Source organism: Gadus chalcogrammus, chromosome 15 (genome assembly GCF_026213295.1).
Source record: "Gadus chalcogrammus isolate NIFS_2021 chromosome 15, NIFS_Gcha_1.0, whole genome shotgun sequence".
NCBI lineage: Eukaryota > Metazoa > Chordata > Actinopteri > Gadiformes > Gadidae > Gadus > Gadus chalcogrammus.
The window spans coordinates 7410165-7427640 of record NC_079426.1 but is presented as its reverse complement, the minus strand read 5'-3'; the positions used below and the strand labels follow the sequence as shown (position 1 = coordinate 7427640).

At 49.0% G+C, this 17476-nt stretch overlaps 1 protein-coding gene across 2 annotated transcripts in view; it reads left to right on the top strand.

The window, feature by feature from the left end:
• The window catches only part of vps8 (VPS8 subunit of CORVET complex), a 36235-nt gene extending 19130 nt beyond the window's left edge, over window positions 1-17105 (top strand). Inside the window, exons 12-45 of one of the 2 annotated variants that reach the window (XM_056608994.1) lie at window positions 414-521; window positions 772-852; window positions 1252-1422; window positions 1543-1617; window positions 1850-1885; window positions 2112-2202; window positions 2379-2425; window positions 2688-2777; window positions 3269-3315; window positions 3622-3844; window positions 4192-4281; window positions 5013-5064; window positions 5162-5204; window positions 5444-5516; window positions 6172-6288; window positions 6821-6892; window positions 7528-7647; window positions 7739-7795; window positions 7896-7978; window positions 8582-8666; window positions 9264-9362; window positions 9725-9814; window positions 9927-9973; window positions 10421-10565; window positions 11655-11744; window positions 11864-12034; window positions 12527-12608; window positions 12763-12845; window positions 13224-13304; window positions 13798-13967; window positions 14341-14509; window positions 15022-15075; window positions 15281-15361; window positions 16017-17105. In XM_056608994.1, coding sequence (XP_056464969.1) covers window positions 414-521; window positions 772-852; window positions 1252-1422; window positions 1543-1617; window positions 1850-1885; window positions 2112-2202; window positions 2379-2425; window positions 2688-2777; window positions 3269-3315; window positions 3622-3844; window positions 4192-4281; window positions 5013-5064; window positions 5162-5204; window positions 5444-5516; window positions 6172-6288; window positions 6821-6892; window positions 7528-7647; window positions 7739-7795; window positions 7896-7978; window positions 8582-8666; window positions 9264-9362; window positions 9725-9814; window positions 9927-9973; window positions 10421-10565; window positions 11655-11744; window positions 11864-12034; window positions 12527-12608; window positions 12763-12845; window positions 13224-13304; window positions 13798-13967; window positions 14341-14509; window positions 15022-15075; window positions 15281-15361; window positions 16017-16160 — 3267 coding nt within the window. In that variant the 3' untranslated portion in view covers window positions 16161-17105. Of the gene's footprint in view, window positions 1-413; window positions 522-771; window positions 853-1251; window positions 1423-1542; window positions 1618-1849; window positions 1886-2111; window positions 2203-2378; window positions 2426-2687; window positions 2778-3268; window positions 3316-3621; window positions 3845-4191; window positions 4282-5012; window positions 5065-5161; window positions 5205-5443; window positions 5517-6171; window positions 6325-6820; window positions 6893-7527; window positions 7648-7738; window positions 7796-7895; window positions 7979-8581; window positions 8667-9263; window positions 9363-9724; window positions 9815-9926; window positions 9974-10420; window positions 10566-11654; window positions 11745-11863; window positions 12035-12526; window positions 12609-12762; window positions 12846-13223; window positions 13305-13797; window positions 13968-14340; window positions 14510-15021; window positions 15076-15280; window positions 15362-16016 lie in introns of both variants that reach the window. The other variant, XM_056608993.1, reaches the window with a different exon arrangement.
• The last annotated feature ends 371 nt before the right edge of the window (window positions 17106-17476 follow it).

The window sequence follows — 17476 nt, the reverse complement described above, 5'->3', positions numbered from 1 at the left end:
ACTAACAATGTATTGAAAAAAAGAAAGAAAATGTATATAGGAACATTGGAAAGCCTGTATAGTTCCCTTTCAAATGGGGCTCCATTTGTAAGGAACATGCACTTGTGGGATGAGCAGCAGAGCTGAGTATGTGGGTTGTGGCAATGAAAAATTTGCGGCCTGTCTTTGACATCTCCCGTTATATGGAGCTTGGCCTTCAGTTTGGAGAGGGTACTAGGGCTCGCTCCAAATAATGCCGCAACTTCGTTTTGCGGAACACCAGCTTGAAGTTGCCGGATAGCTGGACCACAGGTTAAAGGGGGAGCGCCCCGAAAGCCACTACTGCACCTAGCGGGAAAATATGATGATGATGATGTGTGACCCGTGCTCCTATGCGTCTCTCCCACCCCCCCCCCCCCCCCCTCCCCCTCCAGTCTGACCCCTCTAGTGTCCCCCAGCTGGCCTGGCAGTTTGTTCCCGCCCAGAAGACCTACAACCCCGTCCTGGCCTTCTGCAGGGGGGACACCGTCCACTTCCTGCTGGTACCCCGGAACCCTCTGACCACTTCCTGCAGACACGCCCCTTTCCCCTCTCATCAAGACGACTCACTTTCCCCTTACTCAGATTACATAGATACAAATAGCAGTGAAACTAACAACAATTCAACGAGTATATTTGCATTAAATGCTACATTATAAGACACAATTAAGAAATTTTTAGAGTGCTGAATTAGACATGTTGAGGCGTGTGCGTGTGCTGACCCCGCCCTCCCTCCGTCACGCGTGTGCCCAGGTGAAGAAGGAGGAGGCGGGCTCCATCCACGTGGTCAAGCAGAGGCAGCTGCACCTCAACTGTGACCTCATCAGCCTGAGCGTGAGTACCAGCAGGGCGATAACATCATCGGCCTCAAGGCGAGGGTGATGACATCATCGGCCTCAAGGCGAGGGTGATGACATCATCGGCCTCAAGGCGAGGGTGATGACATCATCGGACTCAAGGCGAGGGTGGGCTGGTAACTGAAAGTTGCTGGTTAGCAAGACACCTCACCCTGACTGCTCCCGACGCGCTGGCTGTCGGCCTGCGTGGTTGACTCCGCTGTCGTTGTGTGAATGTGTGTATGAATGTGTGAATGTGAGGCAGTGTTGTAAATTCCTTTGAGCGGCCACTGGTTAGAACAACGCTTTATAAATGCAGTCTACCATTGACTGTTTTTCTGTGGACTTAATCGGTTGTGTTTTAAGGATGTTGAACCTTGTCTTAACCCCTCCCCAGTGGATCAGCAGCCGGACCCTGGTCTTGGTGAACAGCCAGGAGCAGCTGCAGGTGGTGGACCGGCCCAGCCAGGAGGTCCTGGACCAGCTGGACCTGGAGCAGGTGCAGCTGGTCTACAACAGCCGGCACTTCAAGTCTCTGGCCACCGGGGGCAACGTCTCAGAAGCCCTGGTGAGGAGGGAGAGAGGGAGGGAGAGAGAGAGAAAGAGAGAGAGTGAGAATGTTCTGAAGTTACATGAGAATGGTGGAGAGAGGATATGAGGAGTTGTGAAACCTTGTGTGTCTGTGCAGGCGTTGGTAGGAGAGAAGGCCTGCTATGAGTCTGTCTGCAGCTACGCCGGGCAGATCCTGTATCTGGGCACCAAGGTATCCACCGGCTTCAGGATTTTTATTTTTATTTTTTTTATTTAAATGAAAAGAATTATAGCATATACAACATGGAAGACATCATGTTTGTGCTATTATTTTTAATTGTTGCCTACAATTAAAATTGTATGATATGTATTGAATCTGGAGTTTTTATACTGTATGTTGTATAATATATTGTTTTACATATTATACGTTGTGTTAACAACGGTGTTGTATTGTTTATCTGCAGTCGGCTCACATCATGACTCTGAGGAACTGGAGGGAGGTAGGAACACACAACAACAACAACAACAACAACAATACAATCAGAGAAGAAGAATACTTTGCAATATATAAAATATCTAACATATATTTATTTTATATTTTAAAATTTTTTAAGGCATTCCAAGTGCTTTGAATAACTCTCTCTCTCTCTCTCTCTCTCTCTCTCTCTCGCTCTCGCTCTCGCTCTCGCTCTCTCTCTCGCTCTCTCTCTCTCCCCCCCCCCCCAGCGTGTGGACTTCCTGTTGAGGCAGGAGCGGTTTGGAGAGGCACTAGCTCTGGCCTGGTCCTTCCATGAGGGCACCGCTAAGGCCGTGGTTGGTGGGTACACCGACACACACACACACTAACTGACACATACAGGAACACAAACACACACTTCTTCTAGACAGGTTTTTGTAGCAGCATGTTGGTTCCGCATTGTGTTGTTAACCATCTGTCTGTGAAAGGCACTGGGTAAAAACGCTCTTCACCAACCAAGCTTTGAATGTGTGCAGGTCTGTACGGAGATCCAGGGAAGAGGAAGGGAGTGGTAGCAGACAAGGTAGGAGCTCCAGCTGCTCTCTCACTCTTCTAACATTCCCTCCTTCCCTCCAGTGGATGTGGATTTTAGTCAGACATTGTTGCATTTCCATGTGTGTGTGTGTCTGTGTGTGTATTTGCGTCTGTGAGTGCGTGTTTGTGAGTGTGTGTGTGTGTGTGTGTGTGTGTGTGTGTGTGTGTGCGTCTGTGTCATCATGTTTGTGTGTGTGTTTGTGCGTGTGTGTCATCATGTTTGTGTGTGTGTTTGTGCGCGTGCTGTCCAGATGGTGGAGATCCTCATCCTGTTCGTGGAGCGGTCCCTGAAGCGGTGTCCGGACCAGGGGAAGATCCAGGTCCTGGAGCAGCACTTCCAGGTGACCCCCAGACCACAGACCACCTGCCCACAGAAACTAGGACCCAGCTTTAGTCTGGGTTCTGGGTTCAAGCTTTAATGTTTCCATTTAGTTCAGGGGTTATGTCTTTAAAACTACCTGTAGGATTCATATGCAGTGAAAGATGTCTCTCTCTCTCGCTCTCTCTCTCTCTCTCTCTCTCTCTCTCTCTCTCTCTCTCTCTCTCTCTCTCTCTCTCTCTCTCTCTCTCTCTCTCTCTCTCTCTCTCTCTCTCTCTCTCTCTCTCTCTCTCTCTCTCTCTCTCTCTCTCTCTCTCTCTCTCTCTCGCGCACTCTCTCTCTCGCACTCTCTCTCAATGCATTGAATTTAAATTACATTTAATGAAGCTTTATTAGTAAGAAAAATATACTATTATATTGCAGTACATAAAATACATACATCTAAATAAATTAACTACAAAAATCCCTCTCTCTCTCGCTGTCTCTGTCTCTCTGTCTCTCTCATACATCCAGGAGGTGGTTCCTGTAGTGGTGGATTACTGTCTGTTGCTTCAGAGAAGGTAAATAAACACACAGACCCTCACATTATGGTTACGTATGAATGATGTATTTCTGTGTGTGCTTGTTTGTATTGCATGTGTGTGTTTGTGTCGGTCCAGTGCCCTGTGTTTGACCAGCTCTATACACTACATTTACGTATATGCAGGATGAATTTAGTTTAATGGATGATGAGTGTTTAATAATGTACCATTTTAAAGACTGTTTTGATAAAGAACAGGTATAACAATTATTTTGTGTGTGTGCGTGTGCGTGTGTGTGTGTGTGTGCGTGTGTGTGTGCGTGCGTGCGTGTGTGTGTGCGTGCAGCGACCTGCTGTTCGAGCAGCTGTACTCGCGGCTGGTGGAGAACGTGGTTTCCCGGGGGATGTTCCTGGAGGCGCTGGAGAGCTACATCATCAGCCAGCGCCTGGCCCACCTGACCACGCCCATCATGAAGGACCTGCTGGCCCATTACCATGGCAACGGCCTGATGGACAGGCTGGAGCGGCTCATCGTGCACCTGGACGTCACCAGCCTCGACATGCAGCAGGTGTGTGTGTGTGTGTGTGTGAGCGTGTGTGTGCGTGCGTTTCTTGGGGTTTGTGTATAGGATCGGTGTGTGCGTGTTTGGTTTGTTGGTCGGGGTGTGTGTGTGTGGGGGGGGAGGGTGTTTGTTGTTTGTTCTGTTATGTCAAGCTGTCGTTGGGAAATCCCTTCCGAGATTAATAACGTCCTATTTTACATTAGAACACCTTTCTGAGAAAGGTTTATCGGAAATCTGGACCGGTTTACGCTTTCATTTTTTTTTATCTGTTTCCTGCATGCATTTGTAATCTTTGTTTGAATAGTGTTAATGCTGTGGGTGTGGGTGTGGGTGTGTGTGTGTGTGTGAGCTAGGTGGTCCAGATGTGCTGGGAGAATCATCTGTACGATGCGATGATCTACGTGTTCAACCGTGGGATGAACGACTACATCACTCCTCTGGAGGTACGAGGAATCACTGAGACCTAACGAGATACACGTACTAACGAGGATACAGATTACTACTGAAGACTTAACGAGATACACGTACTAACGAGGATACAGGTTACTACTGAAGACTTAACGAGATACACGTACTAACGAGGATACAGGTTACTACTGAAGGCTGAACGAGATACACATACTAACATGGATACAGATTAATACTAAAGACTTAACGAGATACACATACTAACGAGGATACAGATTAATACTGAAGACTTAACGAGATATAGATACTAACAAGGATAATTACAACTGAAGTATAACGAGATAAACATGCTAACAAGGATACAGGACAGGTTACTACTGACGACATAGCGAGTTACAGGTACAAAGGAGGATACAGATTACTACTGGAGACGACGAGATATAGATACTAACGAGGATGCAGTTTACTACTGAAATCTTAGAGTTCTATTTTATGTTCGAACCCTAAATTCTCTATATGTGTTCTATGTTATCTGAGAACCCTAAAGTCTGTATGTGTTGTTCTATTTTGCGTGAGAATTCTAAAGTCTCTGTGTGGTTCTATGTTGTGTGAGAACCCAAAAGTCTGTATGTGTGGTTCTATGTTGCGTGAGAACCATAAAGTCTCTATTTGTGGTTCTATGTTATGTGAAACCCTAAAGTCTCTGTGGTTCTATGTTATGTGAGAGCCCTAAACTCTCTATGTTTGGTTCTACTGTATATTTCAGAAACTTTTTGCTGAAATTGGACCCCATCTCCGAGAGGGGAGACAGCTGACTAGTAGGTCTTGCTTCACAGCAGTTATTACATCAATACCATCATCATTATTTGATTTATTACGTATTAGCAGATAAATCCAAATGTGTTTCCTCTACAGATGAACAGGTGGTGATCGGGAACAAACTGCTGGTTTATATAAGGTACAACTAACTAGATTTAAACTGTTAAATCTACTGAACATTCATTTGTGTGTGTGTGTGGGTGTGTGTAGGTGTGTACTTCTGTGGGGGTTGATGTGTGTGTTTGTGGGTTAGTCGGTATGAGTGTTTGTGTGTGTGTGTGTGAGTGTGTGTGTGTGTCTGTAGGTGTGCGTTTGTGTATGTGTAGGTGTGTGTGTGTGTGTGTAGGTCTCTGTGTAACTCCCTGTGTCCCCCCCCAGCTGCAGCCTGGCGGGCCGGGCCTACCCCCTGGGGGACATCCCTGAAGACCTGGTGCCCCAGGTCAAGAACAAGGTGGGGGGCCACAGCACACCACACTAGGGCAGACACGCCCAGCACGGCCGGCCCCGGGGGGACTCGAACCCCCGGCCCTGGCAGAGTTACTGCCTTGCTCTATCCCGAGAGCCAGACGAGGAATCAAACCCCTTAACCCTGCATTATTTTTTCATTATTCCTCAACGTTCTGTGTGATCCTATTATCATGTTCATGTGTTCATATGAAGTGACTGTGTTCATGTGTGCATATGAAGTGACTGTGTTCATGTGTTTTTTTACGATTCAGCTGTGTTCATTTGTTCATATGAAGTGACTGTGTTCATGGTTTCATACAAATCAGCTGTGTTTGTGTGTTGATGTGAAGCAGCTGTGTTCATGTGTTAATATGAAGTGACTGTGTTCATATTAAGTGACTTTGTTCATATGAAGTGACTGTTCATGTGGTCATGTGTTAAAGTGACTGTTCATGTGTTCATATGAAGTGACTGTTCATGTTTTCATGTGTTAATGTGTAGTTACTGTGTTCATGTGTTCATATGAAGTGGCTGTTCATGTGTTAATATGTAGTTACTGTGTTCATGTGAAGTGACTGTTCATGTGTTCATGTGTTAATATGTAGTGACTGTGTTCATGTGTTCATATGAAGCGGCTGTGTTCATTTGTTCCCCTCCAGGTGTTTGACTTCCTGATCCGTCTGCACTCGGAGACCTCTGAGGAAGAGGAGGTGTTCCCCTTCATCAGGACTCTGCTCCACTTTGACACCAGAGAGTTCCTCAATGTTCTGGCGCTGGTGAGCTTCAGCCAAACTATACCACCCGCCCCCCAGGTACGGACTCTCCTCCCATTGGCCGTCCCCAAACTGCCCAACGGATCAACGACAACCAATCAAAACACTCGAGGCCGATCGCCCACCAAATTCTGGGCAGAGGGGCCCATACATTCTTTTTCCTCCTTTCTTCCCTAAATTATATTCCAAAAATGATTTTAAACGTTATGTTGACATTCATTGCTATGTATAATGAAAAGCGAAACCAAATTAATATCTTCACTGTGTAATTTCACAAAAAAAATTTGCTCCAAGTCCATGATATAAAGTATAGGAGCCTTGTATAAGCAGAACAGAAAATAGTTTTTTTTAAACAATATAGACCAAAAAAAACTCTTGATTACAGTCTGATTAGATCACTTCAAATCATTATTTTGATCTCTGATCTATTCAATTGACCTTCAAAAACAAACACATGATGAAGAAGAATCCTTTGATCCAGAGGTGTGATCATCTTCTTGTGTAACGTGCGTCTCTCTTTCCTTTCGCCGGACAGACCTTTGAGGACTTCAGGCATGACAAGCAGGCCTTGGAGTACCAGCAGAGGATAGTGGACATCTTGCTGAAGGTACCCTTCAGAAGCTGAGTGTTTCGAACCATCTAGGGCTGTAGGATCCAACATCTGACATTATCCAGGGCTCCCGTCTGCCCGATGTGTTGAGGTCAACGTTGCGATTTGTGAGACAATCTCCAGGCGTTCTCTATGGAGGAACCTTCTCACCACCGATGTCTACCCTAATGGTTCACACACTGTTGTTATACCATGCTCCCCTCCCCTGGTAGGGTCACTGGTCCAACTGTGTAATCCTCTCTGACTGATCCCTTTCCTATTATTCCTCTGTTTCTGTAATTGGCGTTCTCTGATTGGTTGGCTCTCAAACTGTCCAACTCTTATTGGCTAGCGGTTTGATCGCCAAACTCTCTGAATGACTAGCTGTGTGACTGATCAGCTCTCTGATTGGCTGTGACTGTCTCAGCTCCCTCATTGGCTAACTGTGTGACTGTCTAGCTCTCTGATTTGCTAGCTGTGTGAGTCTTCTGCTCTCTGATTGGCTAGCTGTGTGACTGTTCAGCTCTCTCATTGGCTAACTCTGTGACTGGTCAGCTCCCTCATTGGCTAACTGTGTGACGGTCTCACTCTCTGATTGGCTGGCTCCCTCATTGGCCGGCCAGGTGTGACCAGGTGTGTCTCCCGTCTCCTAGGTGATGGTGGACAACCCTGACTTCACCCCCTCCCAGGTGGGCGGGCTCTTCACCTTCCTGGCCCGCCAGATGGCCAAGCCCGACAACACGCTGTTTGTCAACAGGAAGCTGTTCGACCAGGTAACCCCGCCTTCTTTTCAGCTGGTCAGCTCACTTCCTGTCTAGAAGCACACCCACTGCTGCTCATCCTGTTGTGCGATTGGCTCCCCAGGTCCTGGAGTTCCTGTGTTGCCCGGACGATGACTCGCGACACACCGAGCGGCAGCAGGTGGGTTCACGCACACACCAGACCGGGAGGTGTAGCAGACGGATACTGACGGATTTAGATTGATTGAATTATTGATGAATTGGTGATTTTTGTATTCTAGGTTTTGTTGGAGCTTCTGCACGTTGGGGGTGTGGTCCAGTTTGACGAAGGGAGCCTATTGGCCCTGGCGGAGAAGGCAGAGTTGTGAGTGGTCAAACCAATCAGGAGAATGTTGTGCTTGTTGTGACCGGGGCCTGGATGGGATTCAGCCAATCAGAAAATACGAGGAAGAAAAGCGCTAAATTAAATCCTTATCCTTAATTAGTAATCCCATTGTAGTTAATGAGCATATCTACGGTAATAGGGATGAATCGAAACATCTTTAATTAACACATTTCACTGCGTTTCCTGGTCACATGGTAATGAACGATAAGGAGGCGTTTCCTTTCCACTGCTGATCTGATCCTGAGAGATATCAATCTGTTCCTCATAAACTCTTTTAATCAGCTAGGTCATGATCTAATCATATCTACATACAAGTGAACAGATTGAATTAACCCCATAATGCATCTTCATACCTGCCTCTCTCTCCCATTCTCTGTGTCTCTCCCTCTCGTACTGTCTCTTGCTCACTCTCTCTCACTCTCCCGCTCCTCCTTTCGGTCTCCGTCTCTCTCTCCCCTTCTCCTCTCTGTCTCGCTTCCTCTCTCTCTCTCTCTCTCTCTCTCGCTCTCTCTTCTCTCTGTCTCTGTCTCTCTGTCTCACTTTCTCTCTCTCCCTCTCCCGCTCTCCCTCCCCCCTCCCCAGCTACCAGATCTGTGAGTTCCTGTATGAGAAGCAACATCTGTACGAGAAAATCATCGACTGTTACCTGAGGGACAACCTTAGAAAGGTAACACACACACACAAATCAAAATGTCAACACTAATATGTAGTGTAATATGTGTGTGTGTGTGTGTGTGTGTGTGTGTGTGTGTGTGTGTGTGTGTGTGTGTGTGTGTGTGTGTGTGTGTGTGTGTGTGTGTGTGTGTGTGTGTGTGTGTGTGTGTGTGTGTGTCATGTGAGAGTAATGTATTTTATGTACCAGTGCACACCGTTCGATGCGGCCCCTGGGCCGGGATGCTACCCACCATGGTAACGCTTCTAATTGTTGCTTAGCCTGTTGCTGACCTCACACTGTATCAGTACACAGCATCTGTCTTCCTCCCTATCTGTCTTCTGTCACTTCTCTATCTCTATCCGGCTAGATCCCTTTGTGTTTTGCTTTCTCACCCTTCATCCTACCTTTTTTCCCCTCTGTTTTAAGGTAACACACACACACAAATCAAAATGTCAACACTAATATGTAGTGTAATATACATGGATAGATAGACAGTGATTGATTTCTGCTGTGTTGCATCGGGCGGTTACTTAATTGTGCACTTTTGTGTTTGTGTGTGTGTGGTCCCGTGTGTGTTTGTGTATGTGTGGTCCTGTGTGTGTGTAACAGGTGGAGGTGTTCAGCTACATCCACAACCTGCTCTCGATGCCGGGTTACAGCCCTGCAGAGAAACAGAACGTCTGGGACAAATCACTACAGCACATACAGGTACACACACACACACACGCACGCACACGCACACGCACACGCACACGCACACACATTACAGCACGCACGCAAGCATAAACACACACACACACACACGCATTACAGCACGCAAGCACAAACACATTCACAGACACACCATAGACACACACACACACACACGCGCGCACACACATTACAGCACGCAAGCACAAACACATTCACATACACACCATAGACACACACACGCACGCACGCGCGCGGAATGTATGTGAATGCATTTGCGTGTGTGTGCTATACATGTACACATATACGCACACACACGTATATAGACACACAAACATACACACGTTATGTTAAGCACGTTATGTTTTTGAATTTTTCAGGAACTGGTGGCCCTTGACCCCAGCAGGTCAGCTGACCTGGTCACGTGTCACTTCTCGGAACACGTGCAACCAATCCTCTCTCAGCTGGAGGTGAGGGCTCCAGATGGTTCGCTCTCTCTCGCCCCTTAGTGGACGGGAAGAGTCTCACACTTATGTTTGGCATTGTCAAAATGTAATACTTTTCATCTCTCTCTCGCTCCAGGATGATAAGTTACGTTTTCAGTTCCTCACGAGCCTGCTGGAGCCCAGGTACTGTGTGTGTGTGTGTGTGTGTGTGTGTGTGTGTGTGTGTGTGTGTGTGTGTGTGTGTGTGTGTGTGTGTGTGTGTGTGTGTGTGTGTGTGTGTGTGTGTGTGTGTGTGTGTGTGTGTGTGTGTGTGTGTGTATTTGCATTGATGTGGGTGTGTATTGAGTACTAACACTGAGTGGGTTGCTTCTACGACGGCCGTTGACCTATCGTCTCCCTGTCTCTCTCACCTCCTGTCTGTCTGTCTCTCTGTCTGTAACTCTCTTGTCTGTCTGTGTGTCCATCTCTCCTCTCCTCCTGAATGTCTTTCTCTCTGTTTGTCTCTTCTCCTGTCTGTCTGTGTCTCTCTTATCCTCCCCTCTCTCCTCTCCTCCTGTCTGTCTGTCTCTCCTGTCTGTCTGTTCATCTGTCGACCCTCCTGTCCCTGCTCCTGTCTGTCTGACCCTCCAGAGAGGGCCGGCCTGCCGACAGCACGGTGACCCTTGACCCCGACCTCCATGAGCAGCAGGTGGGCTTGCTGTGTCGCTTCGACCCCCCCGGGCTCCAGGCCTTCCTGGAGACCTCCCAGCTCTACCCCCTGGAGGCAGCCATCAAGGTGGGTGTGGTCTGGGGGTTCAGGGGGGTGTTGTCAGGGGGCCAGGTGGGCGTGGTCTGGGGACCAGAGGGGTGTGGTCAGGGGGCCAGGGGGGTGTGGTCAGGGGACCAGAGGGGTGTGGTTAGAGGACCAGAGGGGTGTGGTCAGGGGACCAGAGGGGTGTGGTCAGGGGACCAGAGGGGTGTGGTCAGGGGGCTGTGGTCAGGGGACCAGAGGGGTGTGGTCAGGGGGCCGGGGGGGTGTGGTCAAGGGACCAGAGGGGCGTGGTCTGGGGACCAGGGGGGCGTGGTCAGGGGGCCGGGGTGTGTGGTCAGGGGGCCGGGGGGGTGTGGTCAGGGGACCGGGGGGGTGTGGTCAGGGGGCCGGGGGGGTGTGGTCAGGGGGCCGGTGGGGTGTGGTTACCCATGAACCTTGAAAGATGAACATATTTTGTGACTGAATAACTACTGAATTCTAAGTTTAAAGTGATGGTGTTTTATTGGAGCTTTTTGTTAAAGTTCTCATCATCTGTCTCTCTTTCCCGGTGGACGCACGTGTGTCTGTATATCCTATCCTCTTTCTTTCTCTCTATCCTGTCTGTCTCTCTCTCCTGTGTGTCTCTCTTTCTATTCTGTCTGTCTCTCTATCCCCTCCTGTGTTTGTGTCTCTCTCTCTCCTGTGTGTATGTCTCTCTCTCCTGCCTGTCTCTCTCCCCTGTGTGTGTGTCTCTCTCTCCTGCCTGTCTCTCTCTCTCCCCTGTGTGTGTGTCTCTCTCTCCTGCCTGTCCCTCTCTCCCCTGTCTGTGTTTGTGTGTGTCTCTATCCTGCCTGTCTCTCTCTCCCCTGTGTGTGTGTCTCTCTCCCCTGTGTGTCTGTCTCTCTCTCCTGCCTGTCTCTCTCCCCTGTGTGTGTGTCTCTCTCCCCTGTGTGTCTGTCTGTCTCTCTCTCCTGCCTGTCTCTCTCTCCCCTGTGTGTGTCTCTCTCTCCTGCCTGTCTCTCTCTCCCCTGTGTGTGTCTCTCTCTCCTGCCTGTCTCTCTCTCCCCTGTGTGTGTGTCTCTCTTTCCTGCCTGTCTCTCTCTCCCTTGTGTGTGTGTGTGTGTGTGTCTCCAGATGACAGAGCAGTACGGTCACAGTGAGGCCACCTCCTACCTGCTGGAGAAGAAGGGCGACGCCCACGGGGCCTTCACCGTGCTGCTCACCGTACGTCCTCATCCTCATCACTGTAGTGATATAGTATAGATTATACGGTCTATAGTATATAGTTTATATCATATAAATGAATTAAATCACACGTCATCTCGTCCCTTCCGTCCGAACAGAAGTTGAAGAGAATCCTGGAGTCCTTTACCAGGGATGGGGGCGTGGCCGAGGGAGACGGAGGCGGGGCCAAGGACGGCAGCGTGCCATTGGAGGGCCTGGAGAGCTCTCTGGATGACATCATCGCCCTGTGCCAACGGAACTCCCAGAACCTGAACCAGCAGCAGAGAGAGGTGAGAGGTCAGAGGTCATAGGTCAGCCCAGGGACCACACACCTGGTGCCTGTAGGAGAGAGGTCAGAGGTCAGGGTCCACACACCTGGTGCCTGTAGGAGAGAGGTCAGAGGTCAGGGTCCACACACCTGGTGCCTGCAGTGGGAACCGCCTCTCCCCAAGGGGATGTGGTTGTTGTATCCATGGAAATGTCTAGCTCAAGGTGTTGGTGTCTCTGGTAATTATCTTGTTGTAGTATTAGCCATGGTCACTGTCTGTGGTGTGGTTCTTGCGGTAACCATGGCAACAGTCTCTCCAAAGATGTTGTTTAGGTTGTTGTAGTAACCGTGGTAACTATCTCTTCTACAATTGTATTGGATATTTTTGTAGTAACCATGTTTATCCTCGCTCCTGCAGGTGTTGTGGTGGTTGTTGTAGTGACCACTGTAACCGTCTCATCTGCATGTGTTGTGCTGGTTGTTGTAGTAACCATGGTAACCGTCTCTCCTCCAGGTGTTGTGGTTTCCTCTGCTGGAGGCCATGATGGCTCCTCAGAAGCTCCTGAGAGGACCCAACACTAACCATACTTCTGAAGGTACACACACACACACACACACACACACACACACACACACACACACACACACACACACACACACACACACACACACACACACACACACACACACACACACACACACACACACACAGTGTGTATTGACCTCTATATTGTATTGTGTGTGGCTCAGCGCTGAAGGAGCTGACCATGAAGGTCCTGAACGCCATGAGCAGCTTCATCCCGCTGCCCGACATCATCCAGAGGATCCTGCAGGTGTGTACGTTAGGCCACTCCCCCCTCACCTGCGTCCGCCTGGCGGGAGGTCTTCAACATGCTCCGATAGGCCCGTTTATCTGAAATAACGACGTCGTTTACAGAAAGCTCCCCTTTCCTAAAAGTCCTATTTTTGGGTGAACATTCAAGTCCCATCTGCATTCTGCCGGAGATAGGGGAGGAGAATAACAAGATTTAATAAACAGGAAATTAAAAAAGAATAACAATAACATCTGCGGCAGGGTGGATTTGGGCATTTTTTGTCCTGAATACTGGAGCTTTTTTATCCTCTATAGTGGATGGGCTGGATGCTTATTCATTTTATTTGTGTATGTATGTACGGTTGTGTGTGTACGTATTTGTGTGTGTGTGTCTCAGGACCCAGTGTACGGTAAAGGGAAGCTGTCAGAGATCCAGGGTCTGATCCTGGGTATGCTGGACACCTTCAACTATGAGCAGGTACCACACTCACACCTTAAACAATGAGCAGGTACCACTCACACACAAACACACACCTTCAACTATGAGCAGGTACCACACACACACTCACACGCCTTGAGAGTCTGGGGCCTCATGTAGGGCAGCCAATCCCAAGCCTTGAGAGACTGAGGCCTTAGGTAGGGCAGCCAATCACAAGCCTTGAGGGTCTGAGGCCTTAGGTAGGGCAGCCAATCACAAGCCTTGAGAGACTGAGGCCTTAGGTAGGGCAGCCAATCACATGGTCAACGCACCAGGACAGGACAGGGATCAGTGCTAAACAGAGATCACAATTTCAAATATATGAATATGCAAAAAATATAAGTAGAGTTGAGTTTAAACATTGATTAACATTCACCTTACATGATTAATTATTGTCACTATGCATGAATTTAAATCATTCTGTTTACGTGTGTGTTTCTTTCTCTCCTCTCTTCTCTCCTCTCTGTCACCCGCCTCCCTCCCCCCCCCTCAGACCCTCCTTGAGACCACCACCAGCCTGCTGAACCACGACCTCCACTGGTCCCTTGCCCACCTGCGGGCCAGCGTGACGCGAGGGCTGGTGCCGCGGCAGGACACCTGCAACATCTGCCTGCTGCAGTACAGGCGGCGCCACGACCCCCCCGAGGAGATCGTCATCTTCAGGTCAGGGGTCAACCCGAGGGCTCGGCACATACACACACACACACACACACATACACACACGCACACACACACATACACACGCGCGCGCACACTCACACACACACACACACACACACACACACACACACACACACACACACACAGAAAACCGTACACACACATAGAGCTGCCTAGCTGCTTACAGAGCTAGGTATTGCTCATATAAATGGAGTTACCTGAAGTCGCATGGAAACCGTTTTCTGTGAAATAGTCTCTGCGATGGCGACAGAAACCGTGCTGAACATTTGTAAATCCTGATACATTGTGTATTCCGATTCAATGAATTGTTGGTGACCTTGTGTGTTTGTGTGTGTTTGCGTGTTTCTGCCTCCAGCTGTGGCCACCTGTACCACTGCCAGTGCCTGCAGGCCAAAGACTGTGGGAGTGGCTCCGGCTCGGAGCGACCGCAGCAGTGGAGCTGCTTCAAGTGCTCGTCCAATCAGGGAGGAAGGGGCGGAGCCATGGCAGACCAGAGGCGAGCCCGGAGCACCTCTCTAGCCCAGGTCGGTGGAGACCCCCTCGTGTTTGAGCGCCTTCCTGTGAGCGCTGCCAGACGATGTCATTGTCCTGATTAGGGTCGGTCCGATACCGGTACCAGGATTGGACATTACTCCGATAATGCCTAAAATGCAGTCGGTTAACGGGCCGATCCGATACCTTTACTTGACTCATTTACTACACAAAGAACATCAAACACTACGATGCCTTGAAGAATACAAATACATTATTATAAATAAAGATTAGAAATGACCAAAAACTGAACCCCACCACCACCAGTACACTGGTGGGCATCAGATGACTGTTAGCATTAAACACATGTAATAACGCAGGCATAGCCTCTGATTGGCTGATAGGGTCACACGGTCAGCTGCTGATTAGGCGCTGAGTAAGGCAGGGACAGGAGGGCCCAGAGTCCCCGACCAAACTGTTTATTCAGACAGCATGGATCGGTCCTGACATTGCCTCCTCTGTATACCGCCCCCCCCCCCAAACTCATCTGAACCCCCCCCTCCAGACGAACGTGACCTCATCGCTCCGAGAGCCCGGCCTGGAGGCTCATGGGAAAAAGGTAACGCTCTCATTTACTAACCGTTAGCTCTGTTGGTGTCAGCTTTGTTACCGTCAGCTCAGTTAGCGTCAGCTCTCTTAGCCTTAACCCGCTCTGTGGACCGGGCCGAGGGGACGGTGCCGGGCTGAGCCCTAGGTGGTGGACTGGTCCCGGTCCTGATGCTGTGTTTCACGCAGTACAACGTTGTGTGTTGTGTGTCCTCCAGCTGTTTGTGGAGGCGACCCTGGACCCCCAGCAGGCCCAGTCCTGGGACCACCTGCGGTGTCTCTACCACGGGCCGTCGCGGGTAGGACCGACCGCTAACCCCCACTGCTAACACCCGGCGCTAACACCCGGCGCTAACACCCAGCGCTAACACCCACCGCCTACACCCAGCGCCAACACCCAGCGCCAACACCCAGCGCCAACACCCAGCGCTAACACCCAGCGCTAACACCCAGCGCTAACACCCAGCGCTAACACCCAGCGCTAACACCCAGCGCTAACACCCACCGCTTACACCATAGCTCAAAGCTGTCTACCTATCACGTGGATAGCGTTAGGCTAGCAGGTAGATATTCTTTAGCTAGCACTTGGATAGCCTTAGGCTAGCACGTAGATAGCCTTAGGCTTGCATGTAGATAGCGTGGAGCTAGCACTTAGATAGCGTCTATCTAAGCGCTATCTACATGATATATACATGCTATGTATCAATGTGCTAGATACAAGCTCTCCACTCTTTGTATACTCTAACTGTGTTTGATCTGCAAGCTAGCTATACTCTAGCTACATGCTAGCTACAAGCTACACGCTAGGTCTGCTATGTAACCAGTGGGAGACTGCAGCTCCTCGGGTTAGATGATGCCAACGAGTATGCATCTCATTAAGTGAGGAGGAGAAGTTAAGGGTTTTCTAAACACTGCAGTGTTCTTGTCCCCCCCCCCCCCCCCCCCCCCCACCAGCTGGCGATCCTCTCGGAGCTCACGCATTGCCATGGCAACGAGAAGGCGGGGCTTCTGCATCCTGCCCCCCAGGGCACAGGAAGTGTGTTCCACAGCGAGGACTTCAAGCTGAAGCTGTCCCCCCCGCCGGCGGTGGAGGAGTAGAGTGGGGCTCTGAGGGGCTCCAGTGTTCAGCTCCCTGCTGCATGGAGCCGTCAGGAAACAACCCAACCAAAACGTTAGATAGAAAACAATCCAAGATCGGGGAATGTGATGTGACCTAAACGTGGTCGGTCCGACTATGAAACGGCTTCGCTTGAGGTCCAGAATACTTTGCAGCCTTTGTCGATTCGGAGGGCAGCCAGAAGGCCAGGACAAACCACTAGAACTAAAACCAGTATGACCAGTACATACAATCCTACTGCTCTTACACAAAGAACTATAGCAGTACACAGAATACTTCTCCCTGTACACATACAGTAGTAGAAGTACACATAGTATTAGCAGTACACAGAATACATCTCCCTTTATACGCTCAGTAGTTCAAGCAGTACACAGACTTACAGCAGTACACATAATACTTCTCCCTGTATACATACAGTAGTACTAGCCGTACACAGAGTATGAGTAGTACAGAGAATACGTCTCCTGTACACACAGTAGTACTAGCAGTAATCAGCAGTGTGGTGGGATGGTTCACCAGCTGATGAACTAGTCACTCTGCTCATGTATAAATAACCCAGGGATGACCCTGTCTGGTTCAGAGGGAGAGAGATTTTTTTCGAGTTTTTGTACTCAATGAGTGCATTTGTTGATGAAAAACAACTTGTTCGGAACACTAAAGTGTTTTATTGTTGATAGATGTTTTTCTGTGTCATGTATCAGCATCTGCAGATAACATGGAAAAGACTTAATGATTCTTATTTACTTAATACTTAAAAATCTGTAAAAAGGGATTATTAAATAAAATATCATAAAAAATATCATTGGTTTAATATGTTTTCGTTATTGTTCAAGTTCACTAGTTCATTTCAGTTTTTGTAAATAATATTTAGTACTATGCTTGGCATCTCCACTTGTTTTACCGGCATCAGCCAATAAACCTGAATCTGCCATGGCAATGTCTCAACATCTCCCTTCCTGGTGGAAGCAGCTCCGATGATTTGGTTGTTTTTAACGTAACTCAACCTCTCCAGCAGCAGGGGTGATGTTGATTTGCCCCCTCGAGGCACTCCTGCCGTGTTCTTCTGGAAAAAGTCTGCCGAGTCAGGATCGCTTTAACTCACTTTATTTGGTAAAGTTTTGGAGTAGTCTCTGAAGCAAAGGAGGAGGAGGAATTGTATGGGCACGCGTGGAGATACACTTAGTAGGGCATCTGAAAGATGCGTTACCTGGAGGTTTCTAGCCCCCTGGCCTATGTGTTGTGACTTATCTACTGGGCAGGCGTGGACTCAGTTATGTGCTCTGAGTGCCTAAGCATG